This window comes from Cimex lectularius, unplaced genomic scaffold (genome assembly GCF_000648675.2).
Source record: "Cimex lectularius strain Harlan isolate CLEC.00 unplaced genomic scaffold, Clec_2.1 scaffold310, whole genome shotgun sequence".
In the NCBI taxonomy this organism is placed as follows: domain Eukaryota; kingdom Metazoa; phylum Arthropoda; class Insecta; order Hemiptera; family Cimicidae; genus Cimex; species Cimex lectularius.
This window is the reverse complement of record NW_019392984.1, coordinates 299,399-320,335: the sequence shown is the minus strand read 5'-3', so window position 1 is coordinate 320,335 and position 20,937 is coordinate 299,399. Positions and strand designations below refer to the sequence as shown.

General features: G+C 34.5%; 1 protein-coding gene across 1 annotated transcript in view; it reads right to left on the bottom strand.

Moving 5' to 3' along the window:
- The window catches only part of LOC106663275 (fat-like cadherin-related tumor suppressor homolog), a 128,006-nt gene extending 107,453 nt beyond the window's left edge, over window positions 1-20,553 (bottom strand). Inside the window, exon 1 of the mRNA XM_024229586.1 lies at window positions 20,400-20,553. Coding sequence (XP_024085354.1) covers window positions 20,400-20,553 — 154 coding nt within the window. The remainder of the gene's footprint in view (window positions 1-20,399) is intronic.
- Between the last annotated feature and the right edge of the window lie 384 nt (window positions 20,554-20,937).

The window sequence follows — 20,937 nt, the reverse complement described above, 5'->3', positions numbered from 1 at the left end:
ACAATGCAAGAGGAGGAAATACTCCGTACTGAATTGAATATTTTCTTCATTGTTTCCATAGCGTAGATTCCTGAAACAGTGCCCTTATGGTTATCATGACAAATCTCTATGTATAAACATCTTTGCAAAACACGTGTCCGTTTGCGTACATTAATTTTCATTTTAAGCGTAAAAGAAGATTGAATTTTTCTGTGATGTGATTTTTCTCCATTACGTTGCCATTGGGTTGCTTTTCATGGTCAGGTAGAACTTTTGTCCAGATGGTAGACCTATAATTTTTCTCCCACTCGTTTTTAAGCCCCAACACCCTAGTTTAATTAGCATTCAGATTAAACCTAAAATCATTATCCTTCCAAGGATTTTTTCTCATCTTTCTATAACGTGCACTTCAATATTTTCAATTCAGGTCTAACAGTAAATATCCTTAGTCACCTTCGAGATAGATAAGTCGAGATTTCATAATGATTTATATTTTACATTTGAATTTTTTTTTGTCTGTTTGTATTGTCGACTGAAAAAAGAGTGAGATTTTCGAGTCAGACGTAACACGAACGTATCCATGGATTAATGGAGGCGGAGCGGCATGTTGGCCTGTCAGAGAGCAACTTTTAAAGTATAGCAGCCCGGTGTACCGGCGGCTTGGGCAACGAGGACTTTGTCTCGAGTAAGCTACCTATTTGGAAAGGATAAGAAGAAGGATGCTTTTAGAAGGATAGCTATCCGCGGCGGAATGGATTTTTCCGACTTTGCGTATCGAAACTTTTTATACAGAAAACATTCCCCAAAATTCTTTCTTATTCTTAAAGTTTTATGTAAATGCGGCGTAAGTTTGTTTTCCAACGGCGAAGTGTCTGTTTTCAGTTATTTTTAACTTTATAAGTACACTTTGGTAATACCTGTTTTATTTTTAAAGGCTCTATACTTTATATTACAACATCAACTCTCGATAAATTCGTTTTCAAATACACTCAGTAACGGTCTTTAATGGGCTAGCATTAAAAATATGCAACGAGTACTAATCCCCCGTAATTAATTCTCAATGTTAAAAAATGTATTAAATTGCTTTATTGAGGCTTAAATTACACGAGCTTATTGAGTGCGCGGCCAGCAATTTCTATAATTAACTTTTTTTTTACATTTATGAATAACGGTTTTGGTGACAATCTAATAAAACAGAAACTTTAAGCTATTTGAGAGAAACGCAATGAACGTTCTTCCGCGTGATTCGGCCTTTTGAAAACACAACCATAAATTATCTCCTTGACTGAAATCCCGTTATAATCTTTCATAATGACACAAAATGGATTAACTGAAGAAACTTCGTAACTTTGGATGAGCCAGGCTTTTAGGATTCGTGGAGGCAATGATGAATAACAAATTATTTTTATCGAGTTTTTCGAATATTAATTTCAGCCCTTCACTACACTTGTTTTGCCGTTTCGTAACCACTTTAAATACAAAATCAAATAATTTTGCGTGCGGTAATAATTATTAGACGAAATTAGGCAACGTCACATCATAGATTTATGGTGAGGTCTATGCCCATGTGCATTTAAATGATTTTTCGCAAACAGTGATTAACTTGATAATTGTGTATTAAAATGTCTGGGATGTAATTATAGTACTTTCTAATTCTTCCATTCTAATATATGATTAAAAATTTAAACAGTAAAGCCGGGAACACACTTACCAAATAAATACGGACCATAATACCAAAAAAAATACGGAAATAATTAAAAAAAAATTCATCTGTTATTTAAGCACCGAGTAAAGTTATAATACATTTTACATTTTGGAGCTGAATCAGCTGGGGACAATTTTAAAGTCAGAAACACACTTACTCGATGCTACGCCATGCGACGCTACCCGACGCCTTGCCACGTTTTGGTAGGGTGTGCACATCTATCCGACGCAAGCACACGTCGCGTACAGTCCACAGCGTTTATCACAATAATCACGATCACAATCGCAACGCATCTTTTGTTCTTAATGAACTATTTTGAGCAAATCCTTGTAATAAATTGTTAGTTAAATTTTATGAGCACAACCATCTAAAAATTGTTTGTTAAACTTAATTGTTTTAAATAAAGTTACTCCTAACCATCATAATTAAACAATGTTTATAAAAACTTATGCATTTTTTATCTCTTTTAATTTGGTTTACATTAAAATAACATGTAATTAATATAACGACAAAATTACATGTACTTAGTTTGAAATAAACTACAAAAAATATGAGTGTCCTCTTCTGATGCTACCCGACGAAAATGGTGTAATTTTACTAGCAAAACTATGAAATAAATTGTTAATTAAATTTTATGAGCAAAACCGTGTAATAAATTGTTCCAATTTTAATATATATACCGCCGAAGCGAGTACAATAAATTGTTAGTTAAATTCATTATATGAAAAAATCGTATTCCGGTGTTTTGATTGATTTTCTACCAAACCAATAAAATTAATTTTTTAAATAAAAACTAATTAATTTTTAATCACAGTTAATTTAGTTTATATTAAAATAAGTATGTTGTAATTAATATAACGTCAATAAGACATGTAGTTTGAAATAAAAATATGAGTGTCCGGTTCTTTTGTCTTCGACTGTACTCGATGCGACCCGACGAAAATCTGGACAGTGGGGATCGCAGAGCGTCGGGTAGGTTAGCGTGGCATAGCATCGGGTCAATGTGCACGGGGCTAATACAACCTTATGGAAAATCGGAGTTTAGATTTGCGTCGGGTAGCATCTGGTAGCGTCGCATAGCGTAGCATCGGGTAAGTGTGTTTCTGGCTTCGATGTGCAAATCTAAGCAAATTTCCATGTGAAACATTCTTTTCGAGTTGGCTTTTCCCGGAAGAAGGTATATTTTACCATAACGCAATAAATCGTTTCGTTGAATTATGCTAAGGTTTCTATTAAATATTTATTTTGAATAATGGTTTATTGGCACCTTATTTATTATAAAATACACTACTAGTTTCGACGCTCGATTGGTGGCATCCTTTTCAAACACAAAATGAATACCAAAAATAGTTCACTAGTTTTGGTGGTCCGCTTGACCAATTAATATCTTTCAATTAATTAAGGTTTTTAGTTGAGATACAAAAGTCAGTGTCACAAGCGGGATTCGAACCCACGACCTTCGACCCATCCCTAACCATAAGATTTATGTTAAGGTTAAAGGGAGTTAGTCCTGAAGATCTTACGCACTGCGGCCAATACCAATTGTTCCATTTCCCTCATTGGTTAGAGCTTTTCATTAAGCATGAGGATTTTTTATCAGATCTTAAAGCTTTGTTAACTGCTCCCGTACGTATCATTCAGGCTGCCCCGAATCTGGAGTCCTCCGGAGTCTGCTACTGCCATTCTAGTCCAAACACGTCCTAACTTTATTGAACTATTAACTACAATATTAGTTCTGCCGATTCAGCAATGGTCCTTCAAAAAACTTTTCCCGCCTCCGTCCTGGAGTACGATCCCATTCAACCGAGGACACATTGTTAACACCTTGACTGATGGATTTATGTTTTTGACAAAAGTTTGAAGTTCAATCTATGCAAACTACAAATCATGCCGTTGATTGTTTTTGCTCGTTTACTTATTCTCCTTGACTGTAAATGGCTAATTGTACCTTTAATCCTACCACAGCTTTTAGCGATTTCTGGCTCGCCAGACCATTTTAAAACAAGAACGAGTAGTTTCATATTATTTAGTTTGGTAGTTTATGTTTAAATAACTTATAAAGAATAATTTAAGTATTTATTGCTTTAACAATTGTAACAGCTTTGTTGATAAACACTTTACAAACTTACTTCCAGAAGGTAATAACAGCAAATTACATCAGTAATAAAAGCTTAAGCATTGTAATCATAGCAACCATTGTGACTCGTTATTACTGTTATAAACGTGCCAATATTTAACAGACAACTTGGTTAAGTTGTTTAGTATATAAAATTGACCAATTAAAAAATATAATAATTTTAGTTTTCTTTAACTATAGTTATCGAAAGTTTATATAGGAAGGGGGCGTTCTTATGACATTCTCATCTTAACATAAATCGTTATTACTGTTTGCTTACAGCTTAGTGTTGCTAAAATGCTCCATCCATTTATTTAATTTAAGTAAGTAAATTTAATTTGAGTAAAAACAAATTCTGTTGTTTCAGAAGATAAACCTATATAATCCAGGATTAATTTTCTGTTTATTCAGCTTACACCCTACATCTGCCAGGATTGGCTACCATAGGAAATACTTTTCCGATTTGAGCTAAACGATAAATAAGTGTAACAATTAAACTTTGTTACCTGCTATTGTACAACTGGTTGTGGGTTCGATTTCCACCGCATCCCGTGACATTTTTGACGCCCCCGTCCTAAATAAACTTTCGATAACTATAGTTCATAAAATCTAAAATTATTGTATGTTTTAATTGATCAATTTGATATGTTGAACAATTTAGCCAAATTGTCTGTTTAATATTGACAAGTTTAAAGACCAATTTACAGATTAAAGGAGATTAACGATTTTATACTTACTATTCTTTAATCATTAAACTATCAATCTGTAATTAATCTTTTTGTCATGGCATCATACTCATCATCCCTGACTGTCCGCTTTTCTACACAATAGATTTATAGTTTTTAAAATATATAAGTTGTAATTAATGATAAAAGAACAAATTTGTTTATATTGGATTTTGTTTTAGATAAATAAACACTAGATGTGGCTGGAAGGCGGCGGTATCGGATAGTTTCGGCTCGAAGAAGATGTAGGTCGTGAGTTCGAACCCCACTTCACCACTGGAATTTTTGATCCTAACCTTTTTCGAAATAGTTCATAAAACAATAACGTGGCTTGGCTAATGTGGTAGACAAAACACTATTAAAACAATAAATAATTCATGATGTCATTTCTAAAGTACTGATTTTTATATGTGTATTGATTTTATTGTTGGTTGTCCAACTTCACCAATTTCATGACTATCTATACGTTATAGACACTAAACTAAGAATGACTCATAAAATATGTTTATGAATATATTTATATTGAATATATTTATTTTTATATAATATATTATACATTTTTATATAATATATTATTATTTATTTTTATATAATATATTCATGAATATATTTATTTTTATATAATTAATTAAGTAAATGTTTAATGCGGGCACTCTTTAATTCCATAAGGTGCACGTTTTTGATCATTTTTTACTCTACTGGTGAAAGAGGACAAAAACTGTTTACATTCTTAATGCTGTGTCGCTCAAAGAGGCGGAAATTTGTACAGTTAAACAAACACGAAGCATTTGAAATACCTATAAACGCGTCATTTTACAACGGATTTTAATTATAAAACGGCTATTGAAAGAACAAAGTCCATTTTAGCCTAATGAAAATTTGGTCTTATTGTTAGCTTTATTTGACTGCTTAAGTACGCATTAATACTTTCATACAATTATTCAGTTCCGTCGTGAAATTTCACCTTGCGTTGAGATGAACATGTAGGTGAGTCAAGATTGAAATTAAGCCCAAAAAAGCCCCTCGGATTCAGATTATCAGCGAGTTACCTAGAAAAAGATGTGGTCGTTATTATCTGTAAACTTTGTAAGCTGCGAATAAGGTCCAATTGTACAAGCCAATTTCTCTACGGCTGTTCGAATTTTTCCCTCCTTTTGGTCATTTTTCCAAATTCGAAAGGTGGGGTTGAGATGGGAAGTTAGTGTTCGAGTGGATCGAAGTCACGATAGCTCAAGTGGTAGAGCAGCGGCGTATTTAGCCGAGGGTTGTGGGTTCGAATCCCGCTCGTGACACTGACGTTTTATCTCGACCAATGCCTTATATAAAGATTAATTAATTGAAAATAATAATAATAATGTCCGACAAATACACTACGATTGACCAGGTTAACCGAATCATCAGTCACTGACGAATCCTTCGGATGTTTTTCTAGATGTGGCACAAGCATGCGATAAAGTCTCGCATGAAGGTCTCATATATCAAATATGAATTTCCATCCCTGTCAACTAAGCAAAACCTATCGAATCCTACCTTGCTGGCATTTCTGAATTAAACAATTACGTATAGTTCAAACCGAAACCGGTCCAAGTTGGAGTACCACAAGGCAGTGTTTTATGCCCTGTCGTCCATCGATCTGACATAAAAGGAAGCAAATACCGTGGCAACATTTGACAGGGAAACCACTGCAGAACCGACCCATAAATCGAACACCTCAATCTCCATAATCCACAAATGGACGGGAAAAAGTAGAATAAGCTGTATACTGAAAAATCGTTAGATGGAATTCACCGACCAAACCAAATTTACCTTAACGGTTGAAATCCCATACACCGACAATGGAAGTGCTTTGTATTGACATAAACTGGGGGGGGGGATTTTTATGTTTAATGTTCAAAATATGGTTCGTCTCTTAAATTAAATCTATTACATTTACCTTTTTATATGTATAACAATTTAAAAAAATGATTTATCGTTATTAAAAATATTAAAAGTGGGCTCGAGAATGGTGCAATCATATGTTAAATATACAAATTTCCGACGTATTTGTTATATAAACCTTTTATAGCTTAACTTCCGTCAACGTTGAATTTGTGCGTGCCACCGATTTTCATATCGCACTCCCTTTGAAGTGTATGCAGGGACAGATTACCTTTGAAATGGGAATTTAATGTCGATCTCGATGAATATCTACCTCTGAAGATGGGGTGAAAAGAAAAATCGACTGTGTCCCGGTCAACGCTTCACGCGCTGTCAACTTTATTTAATTGTACATAAAATGCCATTTAGTTTTGAATCGATCATTTACACAGACCAGGCCAAAAAAATAAAAATAACGCTATCCTTTCCTTTTTACCCTCCCTATACCAGGCCGTACTCAGTTCTGCCGCAAAATATTTAATATTTCTGAATTTAAATTCAGCCAAATTTGTTGTTACTATTCATCAAAATCATTATTGGACATTTTCTTACTACAGCGTATTATATTTTCGATATGGGCTTTTTGGCTTTCCTATTACAACCTTTTTAAAAAAAAAAATTGACGAGTGTTCGCAACAGCAGAGGTCATATCAACCCTCAGGGTGCCGGTGTGTTTTTGTCGGGTTCGAATGCAGGGCCGCTGGATTCGAACTCGGGACTTTTACCTTACAGTGAAGAGCGCCGTGTCAACGCCTAAACCGTTGCGGCCACCGACACCCCACGATTACAATCTTAAAATGTAAGTTATATAAAGTTGAGTTTTTGAATGAAAATGAATGAAAGTTTGTGAATAAGGAACAAGAATTGTTGGCAATTTGTCGGTTGGTTGTTCTCGATGTACCCTCATTATTTTTCAATCCTCATTTGACTCTCCGTCAAAAAAATCACAGCATTCGAAGATTTTTGTATATTACGAGACCAACTGGTTTTGCATCAGTCAAAAAGGCTAAATTTTGTCTTAAAACTAAATAAAAGTTTGATTAAAATAATAATTAATTAATTTAAAAAGTTTTTTTGCATTCATGTTGGGGTGTGTATCCTCCTATTCCCAAATTTTTCCAATAGTAGTAATATGGGGAATCCATTACAGTTCGTGGTCCGATTGATCAAATAACGTTTTTCAATTAATTAATCTTTTATATAAGACATTGGTTGAGATAAAAAGTCAGTGTCAGGAGAGAGATTCGAACCCACGACCCCCGGCTCGATACGCCGCTGCTCTACCACTTCGATCTACTCGGACACTAACTTCCCATCTCAACCCTACCTGTAGAATTTTCCTTTTTTTTTGCCATTTTTCAAAGGGTGTGTAATCTATTCGATTTTCGGCGACAAATGAAATTGCCACGGAGAGCTATCGTGAAGAAATACTTCATTACTTATTGAGTTGGAAAGTTGGTGTCCGAGTGGATCGAAATCACGATAGCTCAAGTGGTAGAGCAGCGGCGTATTTAGCTGAGGGTCGTGGGTTCGAATCTCGCTCGTGACACTGACTTTTTTATCTCAACCAATGCCTTATATAACAGATTAATTAACTGAAATATGGGGAATGTTAAAAGTTCGTTAAAACATATTTACAGCCAGTGTTTCTCAATTTAGTCTATAATCATATAATTGTTCCACGGATGACTGTTAATGTTCAGATATTTATGCAGTTTTAACAGAATAGTAACTGTGCATAACAGGTCTGTTATGAATTGCTCGGTCGAGGGGAGTAGAGAATCGGAAAATAACTTTCCAACTATCCTTTAATTAAAGAAGAAAAAAGTACTTAGCTCCTTCCTGCTATCGGTAGCCACCGCATTTGGTATTTCCTTATTAGCAGGTGTAACTTGCAAAAGAAGAGTCATTAAGCCGGGGGTGAAATATAATGCCACATGATAGTGTGGAGGCCCTTTAAGTAACCCAGTTCCCACAAATTCCACGCTCTAATTTGAAGCGAATGTCTAATTAGACTGCCGGTAATAAAAATTGCCCCTTCAGACAGCATTAATTCTTCTTTTTCTTCCCCATCGGATTTTTTCTTTCTATGGTGGTTTCGGAATACCGGGCCAGATGAGTTACCACCCCAACGCGGTCGGACATTTGCTCTATGCCCAGCCGTATTATTAAATTTTTGTTTAGTTGCTGATGTCTCTGTGGGGAAAAATTGCCTGTTTATTTGTCTTTGTTTAATAATTGTTGAATCGAAAAACTGGGCTTTTAAAGGCCACAGTTGTGAAATTAAAAGCGCGTTCAGACGATTCGACTTTTGTTGTTCAAACTTTAATTGCTCAAAAAAATAAGTTGAAAGCGACTTGAATCAGTTTTTATTCACACGCTTCAATAAAAATTAATCAACTTTTCATTTAGAAAATAATTGAATGCCGGATTTGGATTTATATATTCCGAAATATGCACATGTATGTACATATGTACACTGCTGTCACTTCTCGCAATTCCAGATTTTGTAATATACAATAAATTACCGGCGGGCCTCGAGAATCACCCACCCCGGTTGTTGGCCGTCCGGGGTCATACCATACTGTTGTTCACCCAGCCACCGAGATTGGGCTCCGGGTGATGTCAAAACCTAGGTCATTTCGGCAGCCAAATTTGAAAGGCAAAGTTTTCACTCACTGAGTGTGGTGGAGTACTCGATATCCCTCCATTACCCCTTTCTATTATATAAGGGGCGTCGGTGGCCGCAACGGTTTAGGCGTAGGCACGGCGCTCATCACTGTAAGGTAAAGGTCCCGAGTTCGAATCCAGCAGCCCTGCATTCGAATGCGACTTACTTACAAATGGGCATAACCGGCACCTTGAGGGTGTATATGACCTCTGTTGTTGCAAATCCTCGTTAAAAAAAAAAAACCACCTACATTTAATTTAAAAAAAAAAAAAACACATTTTCCACCAATAATCGAGGAACAAGGGCTCAAAGGCTCGTTGACGGAACACACAATTCTTACATAGGGCAGCATTCGAACTTGCTCCCTATATGGAGCCATGGAATGCCACCCTTCCATTATGTGAGACACGTTGAGCAACATTGCTGCAGCAACTCTGCATGCACTGAATTTTCTTTCTCATGCCTACATGGATCTAACCGTTTTCATTTAATTTTATTTTTAGAACCCCGCAATTTTCATATCTTTCAGGCTAGAATTGAAACATTTTCTCTGGCATATTTATCAAGTCGCTTCATCATCAGACATCTTAAATCGCAACGTTTGAGCCAAAGGCGCCACCTAGTATTGCCTGGCAATACGAGGAAAAAACAAAACTCTCAGTTTTTCAACAATCAATACGGAAAATCCAAAAACAGTATGCTTACGGTCAAAGTTTTAATAATATTAGCATCACACGTCCAGTCCAATTGAGACTCATTGTTAATTTTTTACCTGTTTTATAAACAAAAACGAAACAACACCCATAGTGTAAAAGTTTAACAAGAAACAGCAACTAGGATGTTCGCACGTTCCAACTCATATGTCAACTTGAAAAGAAGAATAAAGTTGAGCAACTTCTTTTTTTAAATTATTACTTTTATTTTCATCCAAAGGTTGAAAAATCCAAAGTTCTCTATGGTTGAAATATGTTATTCAATTTTGGTCTGTCACTAGCGTTTCGGGCCTACGGCCCATCATCACCACTGAACATGGAAAATCTCATGGCACAATTGCTATCCGAAGATACACACATAAGCATATTACAATTTTTTTAAAATAAATATACATGGACCATGCCATAGATACATATATATTTCCACCCATTTTGATAAATAATAATAAACAAAATATTTCAACCACGGAGAACTTGGGATTTTTCAATCTTTGGATAAGAATTGCTACGAACCGCCGTGGATTTTAAGAAAAAGATACTTTTATTTATTATTTACAACTACAAAGATTGTATCGAGTAAATATTTTCAAATGTTGTTTGAAACAACAAACATTTAATCGTGAAAAACGCGCCTTAACAATAAATCCTACGTAAATTTTTGAAATTTATATAAAACAAAATTAAGGGAAGAAGGTAATAAATTTTCGGCAGGATGCTAACGTAAAAATTACAAGTAATCTATCCTTATTTAAATTTCTTCAAATTTATCGTTCATTGTGAAGTTCGTGTCAAATTTAATTTTAATAAATTGTTTTATTGATTAGATCTGGTTGTTCCTAGGCTCGTAAATTGCGTTAATTCCATTTTTACAGTTTTTCGATGTAGACGCCATAAATAAACATCGACCCCTCAATGGCATGTCAGTGTCGAGAAAGGTCAAAGTTTCTAATGCCGTATACATTCAATATCCACTAATCCGTGTCTTCTCATATGCAAAGCACTCAGGAAAGGTTTTGTGTGTACGAAACGGCATCCAATTCCAAATCGAAGGGCCGTTGCGGGGAGAAAAATCCGACCTCTTTTAACGTGATGTACAGTTCCACTAACCCCGATGTGCTGAGCAATCGACAAAAAGTTCTCTTATCAGCGGAATTCTATTGGAAAATCTTGCATAAAACCTCATCGCTTTTGACATATTGGTAGTCCAATAAACCCGTTAAAGATACGATTTGAACTAGCTGGGCAAAATTAAATGAAGCCTCGACTGAAGTTTGGTTAACGAACTTTAATGAAGGCCAAATACAAAAGGCCCACTACAATGGGAAGAACAATAGGATTCTCGATTTTTTTTTTTGCTCGTCACGTTTTATTTACCTTTACTTGATTAATGACCTCGTGGATCAAACTAGTGTCAACAATTTCATGCTCTCGCGGCTTACTGGATTAACTTATCCTGTTCGTAAATTAGTATATTTTTGCCGCCGGTTAAACCTTAATAAAAACTTGAATACATATATATTTCAAACTGTGAGTATATTCTCTTATCGACAATTCAAGTTTATCTTTCTTTTTCGTGAATCAGATATAGATGTATATTTAGGGGAATTTTCAAACTATACCCTTTAAAAGCCATTGCACCTTCTGTTATAGTACACAGGTGTCCCAATTCATCGAAGAATTTTAATATTAGGTTCTGTTTTTAATGTACCATAAGAGCGTTTGTATGGCTTTTCACCGTGCCGATCTTTCTCACTTCCCTATTCAGTCTGTAGCGCCCCGACAAAAATCCTGCTAAGATTTAGTCTCTTCCTGCTTCCTTTGATGCAAATCTCACCACAAGGTTTTTGGTTTGTTAAAATGGTTTCCTTCCTTTCAGCTTTTCATCTGTTCTAATGCTAGTTGATCGTACTAGCCTATGCCATGGGTACAAGATCTATCAGCTGTGTAACAGCCCTTTTCTTACAAGGGGATTCGCCATTGTTACCTCACTGGTAAACTGTACTTGAACAGTTTTGTCTTGGTGCAACGTAAAGGGTGTTCACGATGTTTGTAAGATGTTAAATCGAATAGAGAAATGTCCAGTAAGATCATGAATGATTCCTTCTTTTCTTAGCATATTAAACGTTAATTTTTCCGAAATGCGGCGCGTGGCGATTGGTAGATCCAAAAATAAAGCTATAACAATACTTGAAAGCTTGTTGATTGTTATGGTTTTGTTTTGTGTTAAATTGTAAGATGCCGGAAGTTAATAAAAAAGGAAAATAAATCACCTCTTTTATTCAAAATGCTATCTATGCACTCGAAAAGTACTAACAAACGACACGCTTCAATTCATGCCGACATACCTAACCTGTACACTAACGTCTAACAGCCTAAAACTTTATAGGATATGGGATGTGTCTATTATGAATGAGAGTATAAGGACAGGCCGGAAATTAACTAAAGAAATGTATTGGTTTGATTTAATTAATGCGTATTTAAGAATAAAAATACATGTAAACAAAAAAACAGCTGTTCAATTCATGGCTGCCATGTTGGTTACTTACGCCCTAACGGATAGTAAAGTGACTATATTTTCGACCTAACACCTAACATTGGCCCTGGCCTCGGGCAATGTTAACTAGCCGAATCTTAAAAGTCTGCGTCATCATTTTTCTCGATCTAACAGGACCTAACAGAGTGAACAGGGTCAACGCAAAGATCGTGAATGCCCCTATATTATATTTTCAACGTCCCTCGACATAGAAGGAGCCTGGGCAAGTGCCCTTTGACCCTTTACTTTCTGATAGAGCAGGGTCGATTTTCAAGTTTAAATCTAAATGGTGCCGAAAATACCTACCTACCTATCATGTCTTTTGATAATAAAGGCTTTTAGCGATTTTAGCCCTATAACAATATGCTAATTAAGTTTTTGTCTACAAATCTCATTGAAATTTTTAAAAAACGGCTCCGTTTAACTTGATGTTGAGAAAGAAAAATATTTTATTAATCTTCAAAACGTAAAATCATATTATGAAACTCTACCTATTAATTTTGAACTACACAAATCTCTTCACTTTTTACAAAGTATCATTTCTGTTCGGGAAATTAAAATCTCAGGGCGTCTAAAAAATTAGTATATTTAAAACTAAACAACATTGAATATGGACTACCTCGACCATTATTTTTACGTTTATTAAGATCAATTTTACGGGATGAAATAGTTTTCGACTTTCTAAAAGTTATATACCATATAAATCTAACCACTGGTATGTTTTTCATGTTTCCGTTACATTCCATATCAAAAATGTCTGTAAAAAAGTTAACTGCGGAAAATGCGGAGATAATTCACACGAAAGAATAAATCGGCCAAATCCTCCACATAACCTAAATTTTTCCGGATCACATCCCGCCTACGATAGAATCTGTACAATATATTTCAGGAAAAAAAATAAATAGAAAAAATACGTTTCACGGAAAAATTATCTTTTAATCAGGCAGAAAACATTTTGAAAATTTACCGGAATTACAACCACAACGATCTATTTCCCATTCTCAAGCCATATGTGTATCGACAATCAACCATAATAACACTCCTCAATCCTGCAGTAATAACAAACCGAATGATAACAATTCAAATTCCAGCTCCAATAACAGACAAAGGATAGATATACAACCCGTACCAACTCCTACTCAGAATGCACGGAAAACCTCAGCTTACAAATTAACAAGGTTAATAATGCTTAAATTAATAATAAATTTATTATAAGAAAAATAAATATTCTTGAAAACGAGGAATTAAAAAAGAAAACTAACAACTAACAATCAAAATGGTTCAAAACTTAAAAGCTTTGACTATAACACATCTGACACAGAACGACTTTAAAACAGTATAGACATTGATAATATATAAAAACATTTCTAACTGGCAAATTGGTCCAAAAACGAACAGCACAGAACATAATAAAACGAAAAAACAAGCTAAAATGAACCAAAATTAATATACAAACTAGAAAATGGATAACGTTAATTTATATTAATACAAATAATAAATAATTAATTAAAAATATAAAATAATTAAATGGCCTATCAAATAAATAAATCTCAGACAAAATGAACATAATTCAGTGGAACATTAATTGTCTTATTTCATATCGATAAGAAGTAGAACTTTTGGTAAGCCGCTTAATAGCTCAGGTTTGTGCACACAAAAAACTAAATTAAAACCTGAAATTAAAATTTTTACAACAGAAAGAAAGGATTATACTCAAAACCAAATCGCAAGTGGTGGAGTCTTTACACTGATAAGAAACCTAGTACAGTAGTCAACCTAGCAAGACAAATACATATAGACCCAATAAGAACCCACTTAATCCACCTCAATTTACAATTTGTTCGATACATCTACCACAAAAATTTAACAGCATTCGATTTAACTGATGTACATAATCAATTACCCAAAATAATTATGATACTGGGAGATTTTAACGCCCACAATCGCTTATCGGAAGGGGGTAGCACAAATCGTAAATGGAAAGCAGTAGAAACTAACCTTGATATTTTCAATGAGTTCTCCTACACGTGTCTGCACGAGATCAGGAAAATTATAGAATATAGACATGTCTATAATTAACCTTAGTCCTACCTCACTCTTTACTTGACTTACTACTGGACATAGCAGTGATCACGTCCCTATTTCAATCTAATCCCTAAACGACACACCACCATTCAACGTTCACGATCATGGCGGCTGGATAAAGCAAACTGGTCTTTGTTTAGAGATAATGTTAATCTTGAAATGGCAATATGAAAAATGATATAGATCTAATAAACAATAACCTCAATAAATGTATTATAAAAACCAAGCAATTCCCCTCAGCAAAGACTCATGTCCTAAACAAAGCCAGGTTACATGATTAATGTGAAGAGAAAAAGAAAAATGTAAGGCTTTGATCAAGTTTATTAGAAATCAATTGGCAATAAATCTAGAAAAATGTGTGGTGTTTAGTGACCGTTAGGCCCTGAAGTGAAATCATTTCCGAGTGGAGCTCAAGTGGTAGAGCAGCGGCGTATTTAGCCGAAGGTCGTGGGTTCGAATCCCGCTCGTGACACTAATTTTTTCATTTCAACCAATACCTTACATAAATGTGTGGTGTTTAGTGTCTGTTAGTTAATGATTATTCGGAGATCGTGAGTTGCGGTCTGATATGGCCTAGGTTTTAGAAAAACATTTTCTTTATCGTACCAACGTTTTTCACATCCTACATATATTTGTAAAATTTAAACAATGTCAGGCCGTGAAGATGATCTCAATAAAGATCCAAACGTTGGCACGATAATGAAAATGTTTTTCTAAAACCTACGTCACACCAGACCGCATCTAACGATCTCCAAATAATCAAATAAAAATATAAAAAGAAAAAAAAGCACGCGAGGTATATCATAAAATTCAGTAAGAAACAGACCTGGCGTAAATTCTTAGAGAAAACAAATTCAAATACTCCATTCTTAGTATCCTGGAATACAATCAAGAAAATTGCTGGACAAAAATAGTACAACCCAATGACATGTTTAAAAATTGCTAATAACTTGTGCATTAATAATCTAGAAGAAATAAACAATTTCCTCGGGCAGCACTTCTATAAAATGTCAGCTACAGATAAATATACGGACCACATTAAACAGAGAAAAGCAAAGGCAGAAGCGACAAATATTCCTTTTAGCAGTAACAGAAATCATCCCCTAAACCTACCATTTTCATATGATGAATTTATAATAGCTTTGAATTCTCGAAAAGATACTGCCTCTGGGCCAAATAATATTTGTTTTGCTATGATAAAAAATTTCAGACAAGTCGATAAAATTATTGTTGTAGAAATTTTAAACAAATTTTTCCTATTCGGAGTTTTTTCAAAAATTTGGTCCTGTACATCTATTCCTATTCTCAAAAAGAATAAACTATCTCATAAAGTTAATAGTTTTCGTCTCATATCTTTGACATGTTCATTATGTAAAGCAACAGCAAAGATAATAGCCAAAGGTTGGTCTGGATCTTGGAATACAATTCTTTGCTTTCTTCTTGGCAGAGCGGTTTCAAATTATAGAATAGATGAAACACCCTGACCTTTAATGGATATTTCCTAAAACCAAGGCGCTTTAAAGTCAGATACGGCATTCCTTCTCCAAAGAATTTATGCAAGAGAACGGCGTACCACAGGGAAGTGACCAAAGTGCGCTACTTTTCTGCCTAGCATTAAATAATGTCTCTGGGCACGTAAAGTTACCAGTTCGTAGTATGATATACGCGGATCATGTGGTGATTTACTGCACGAACAAAAACATCGAGACCCTGGAATTTAACATTCAAAAAACACTGGATGAAGTAACTAACTGGATGAATAAAAATGACTTCAAAATCTCAGAGTCCTGAGAATCCTATCTATCTATCCAGCCACCAAAACTAAATACTGAAATTGTCTAGATGTCTGAACCCGACATCCGTCTCCAGCTATTAAAAATTAAAACTAACATATGCCAATTCTGCAGGTCAAAATAAGCCTCACCTACCTCTCTTCCTTCTCAACAGATTCAGTCCAACCTGAATTTTTCTTTTGAAGGCGCGAACTTTGTCATTAGCTTTGAAAGTTGTGATACTCTTCCCTTGGAAAGAAGTATTCATCTCATTCATTTTCACGAAAATATCAGATAAACACGACAGTATACATTGCTTTTTCTCATCATGGAAAACGTTTGCCAATTTGACATTGTGGTCCATAAAAAAGATAAGACTTTAGAACGTAATTCCTGTGATCGTGAGGCAGCCGCTCACTTATGTATGTGGAAGCAGGGAATGATGAAGGCGTCCCATAGCGTATTGTGAAAAGTCTTGACTTCAATATAACTTAATATAATTACTAATTTGAACAGACTCATCCAAACTTTCTTAAAAGAGGCTGCCATTTATTTTGTGGCTAAAGTCAGAAACACACTTACACGACGCTACGCCATGCGACGCTACCCGATGCTACCCGACGCAAATCCAAAGTACAGTTTTCCATAAGGTTGCATTACCCCCGTGCACATCTACCCGACGCTCTGCGATCCCGACTGTCCAGATTTTCGTCGGGTCGCATCGAGTACAGTCGAAGACAAAAGAAACGGACATTCATATTTTTATTCAAACTACATGTCTTATTGACGTTATATTAATTACAACATACTTATTTTAATATAAACCAAATTAACTGTGATTAAAAATTAATTAGTTTTTATTTAAAAAATTAATTTTAATGGTTTGGTAGAAAATTAATCAAAACACCGGAATAGGATTTTTTGATATAATGCATTTAATAACAATTTATTGGCGTAAAATACTAAAATTGGAACAATTTATTACACGGTTTTGCTCATAAAATTTAATTAACAATTTATTTCATAGTTTTGCTCGTAAAATTACACCATTTTGTAATGTCGGGTAGCATCAGAACAGGACACTCATATTTTTTGTAGTTTATTTCAAACTAAGTACGTGTAGTTTTGTCTTTATATTAATTATTGTAATGTTATTTTAATGTAAACCAAATTAAACGAGATAAAAAATGCATAAGTTTTTATAAACATTGTTTAATTATGATGGTTAGAAGTAACTTTATTTAAAACAATTAAGTTTAACAAACAATTTATTAGATGGTTGTGCTCATAAAATTTAACTAACAATTTGTTACAAGGTTTTGCTCAAAATAGTGCATTAAGAACAAAAGATGCATTGCGATTGTGATAGTGATTATTGTGATAAACGCTGTGGACTGTACGCGACGTGTGCAGATGTGCACACCCCGCCAAAAGTAGCGTCGCATGGCATCGGCTAAGTGTTTTCCTGGCTTAAAGCATGTCCGTGGAGAAGACAATGGCTGCTTCAAATTAAAAAACTCTCGTTTTTAGTACTCATTGTTACTACTTATGTTAATTTTATTTATTCACTCTACGATTATTTTTGCAATTGTTAATTTTTTCGAAGTTTGCCGCGGACCTCAGTTTGGAAAGCCCCGTTGTAAAGTAATGTAGTCTAATTTCCAAAATATAACACGATATTACAAAGCTTTGTAAGTTTACTACAAGTGACACTTTCTACAAAAATAAATTTTAATTCCATAAAATTGAAATAAAACAATGGTGCGAGCTTGGGGGGATCGGGATTGACGGGGTGCGAGATCGCGTGGCCGATCGTGGGGGGGGGCGTAAGTGCCTCGGAGGGACTTACAAGGGCGAAATCGAAGTCAGTGAACTGTGAGGGATGTGGATGTGTGGCACAGCATCTGCACATCCCTCGGAAAGTATAGTAAAAAAAAAAAAAAAAAAAAAAAAGTCCGACGTCTTTCGTCCCCTGGGCCAGGCGGTGCGGGCGGCTCCGTGATTTTCGTCTGTCCCGTTTTACTATTCAGTGAATGCCATTGGGATTGATATCAAGGCGGAAAATACCTCAAATGATTGAATGCCTTTATTTTATCTAAAAAAAAAAAAAAAATACGGAAATAATTTAAAAAAAATCATCTGTTATTTAAGCACCGAGTAAAATTACAATACATTTTACATTTTGGAGCTGAATCAGCTGGGGACAATTTTTAGCCTCAGGTGATCGGTATGCCGGACTTAAAAATTCATAACTTGTACCGTTAAAAAGCGGAATATTTACTTTTTCAAGCTATGTCGACAAAGTGTAGGTTTTATGACATTATAAACGAGTAAAATAAGAATGAAATCAACAAAACAATTACTCAAACGTTTTAGTTTATTTCTTCGATTCTAATATATTCAAAGTTATCGACATGTTTGTTTCGAAAAATCAGAGGCATTTAGAAGGTAAAAATCTGATAGGAAAAAGTATCTTTTGATTTTCCCATAATTTCGTATTCAGGAGTTTTTCGTTGTGTTTAAAAGGAATATAGAGTGTTACTGGCCAAAAAATGAATTAGCCTAATTTACTTAGCTAAGACGCAAAAAGAATCTGGGCAAGCCAATTTGTAACCATTGAAATGCAATGCATCATTATTTTGCAACAGAGCGTTGTATTTTACATGCAAAGTAGGTTTTTTTTAGCAAAAAATAAAGTCGAAACTCATTTTTTACGCGAAAAACCCGGAATATAAGTTTATTTTTAAAAAAATGTATTCATATACTTTACTTCCAAACCCTTTTTTTTTTTTTTTAATCAGAAAAATTACGATAATTTTGAAACAACTCGACAAATCCTAAGATATGTTTTACATTAATATAAGCTACACCTTTATGACACAAGCCTACTTCCATAAGTATATCAAGAACGTATATATAAAATAAAAGTTTCAAAAGTTTTTTGTCGATTTTATTCTTATTTTCATCATATATAATGCCAGAACATCAAAACCTTGTTGACATAGATTGAAAGAAGAGAAATGCAGGTTAAAAACTGTCGTAATAAAATTGAATTTGGATTAAATCCGTATGAGTTAGGGATTTTGAATTTGAACAAGACACCGGAGAATCAAAAATTGCCCCAGCTGACCCGAAAATGATTCAGCTCAAAAATGACTATATTTTGTTTGGTAGAAAAATTGGTATGTAAGGAAATTAAAGGGTGCTTAAAACGAATTAGATTCGTTTTTTTATAGAAATAAATATTTCGGCCTTCTTTACTGGAAGCGGGTGTGCTGAGAACCACTTTCAACGCGACAGACAACGACACATCTACACGGAAAACAAACACTTTGAGCCCTGAAGATGATTTCAATAAAGATCGAAACGTTGTCACGATAAATAAAATGTTTTTTTAAATCCTACGTCACACCAGACCGCATCTCACGATCTCCGAATAATCATTGACTCACGGTCAGTAAACACCACACATTTAGTACAATACTGGATATTATTTTCGTATCCTACATAAAAAATGGAATGATTTAGGTTTTTAAGTATTGAAAAAAGTGAAGTATTATCACCCTAAATATTTATTTTGATACGATTTTCATTGCTTAGACAGCTGCGGATTTTCCCATTAATTCAAAAACCTCGAATTGCTCAAATTGAATCAAAATGTTGAAAATCAATTAGGTTTTCAAGAGGTTATCAGCTGCATTTAAAAGGCGTTTGTTTTAAACGTGCATGACTGTGTGGCGTGCTGTTATTCTGGTAATTTATAAACTGAGGTAAAAACCCGAATCTAATCTTTATTAATGAGTTTCGTATATCAAGCCTGCGATTTATAAGGAGACAGAAAATTAATAAAAACTTTATTTTTGTAAAATGGGCCTAATTAATTTTTTTAATGAGAATTAAATGGACAGTAGTTGAATGAATTTTTAACCTGCTAACTTCTTCCTTTGTGACAAATTTGCATAATTATTTTAAAAATGCCCACAGCAAGCAGTTAGTGGTAAATATTCTCCTATTTGACCTGAATCTTTTATTTCCTTTAATATAAGCCTTCTTTTGAAGTTTTTAGAACGTATTATTTTTCACCAATATTTACATCTCATAAAAAAGCCGGCCAGCAAAGAGTTATGTTCTAACTTCCCTGTGGTTCACAAGTTTCTGTAAATGTGGCTTGCCGGTGACGTACGGTGAGCTTCTTCAGTCATATAGCTCGGATTAGGCTTGATTAAAGCTTTAAGTTTGGCGCCGTATTTCGTCGGCGACCTGCCCGAGCTTTCCACGTCTTTCGGAGTAACATATCTTGTAAACTCGGCAGAGTTAACTTCTAGCATTAAAAGCATATTCCCATATTTGCCGGAGTTGGATCATGATAGGAATTCAATGATTTATGAAAAAATGTGTCTGCTCCATTTACAATCAGGTAAAATGTTTATAAGAGTTGAAGTTATCAGTCTTTAAGTTGTCAGATAAGGAAAAACGATCAACTTAAAAATAAAGACTGATCTACGCTGTCATGTCTAAAAAAACATCTTTACAAATGCATCATTACATAAACACTACCATTACACATATTTTATAACAATTTCGTTCAGCACATACATCTTACACGTTCTAGTATTGATGACTGTGTCGGTTCGGTATGATAAGGTTGCTGAGAAATTCCAGGCCGACTGAGTGTTCGTCCTAATAAAAGATGATGTCATACATTATTGCTGAATTGAGCA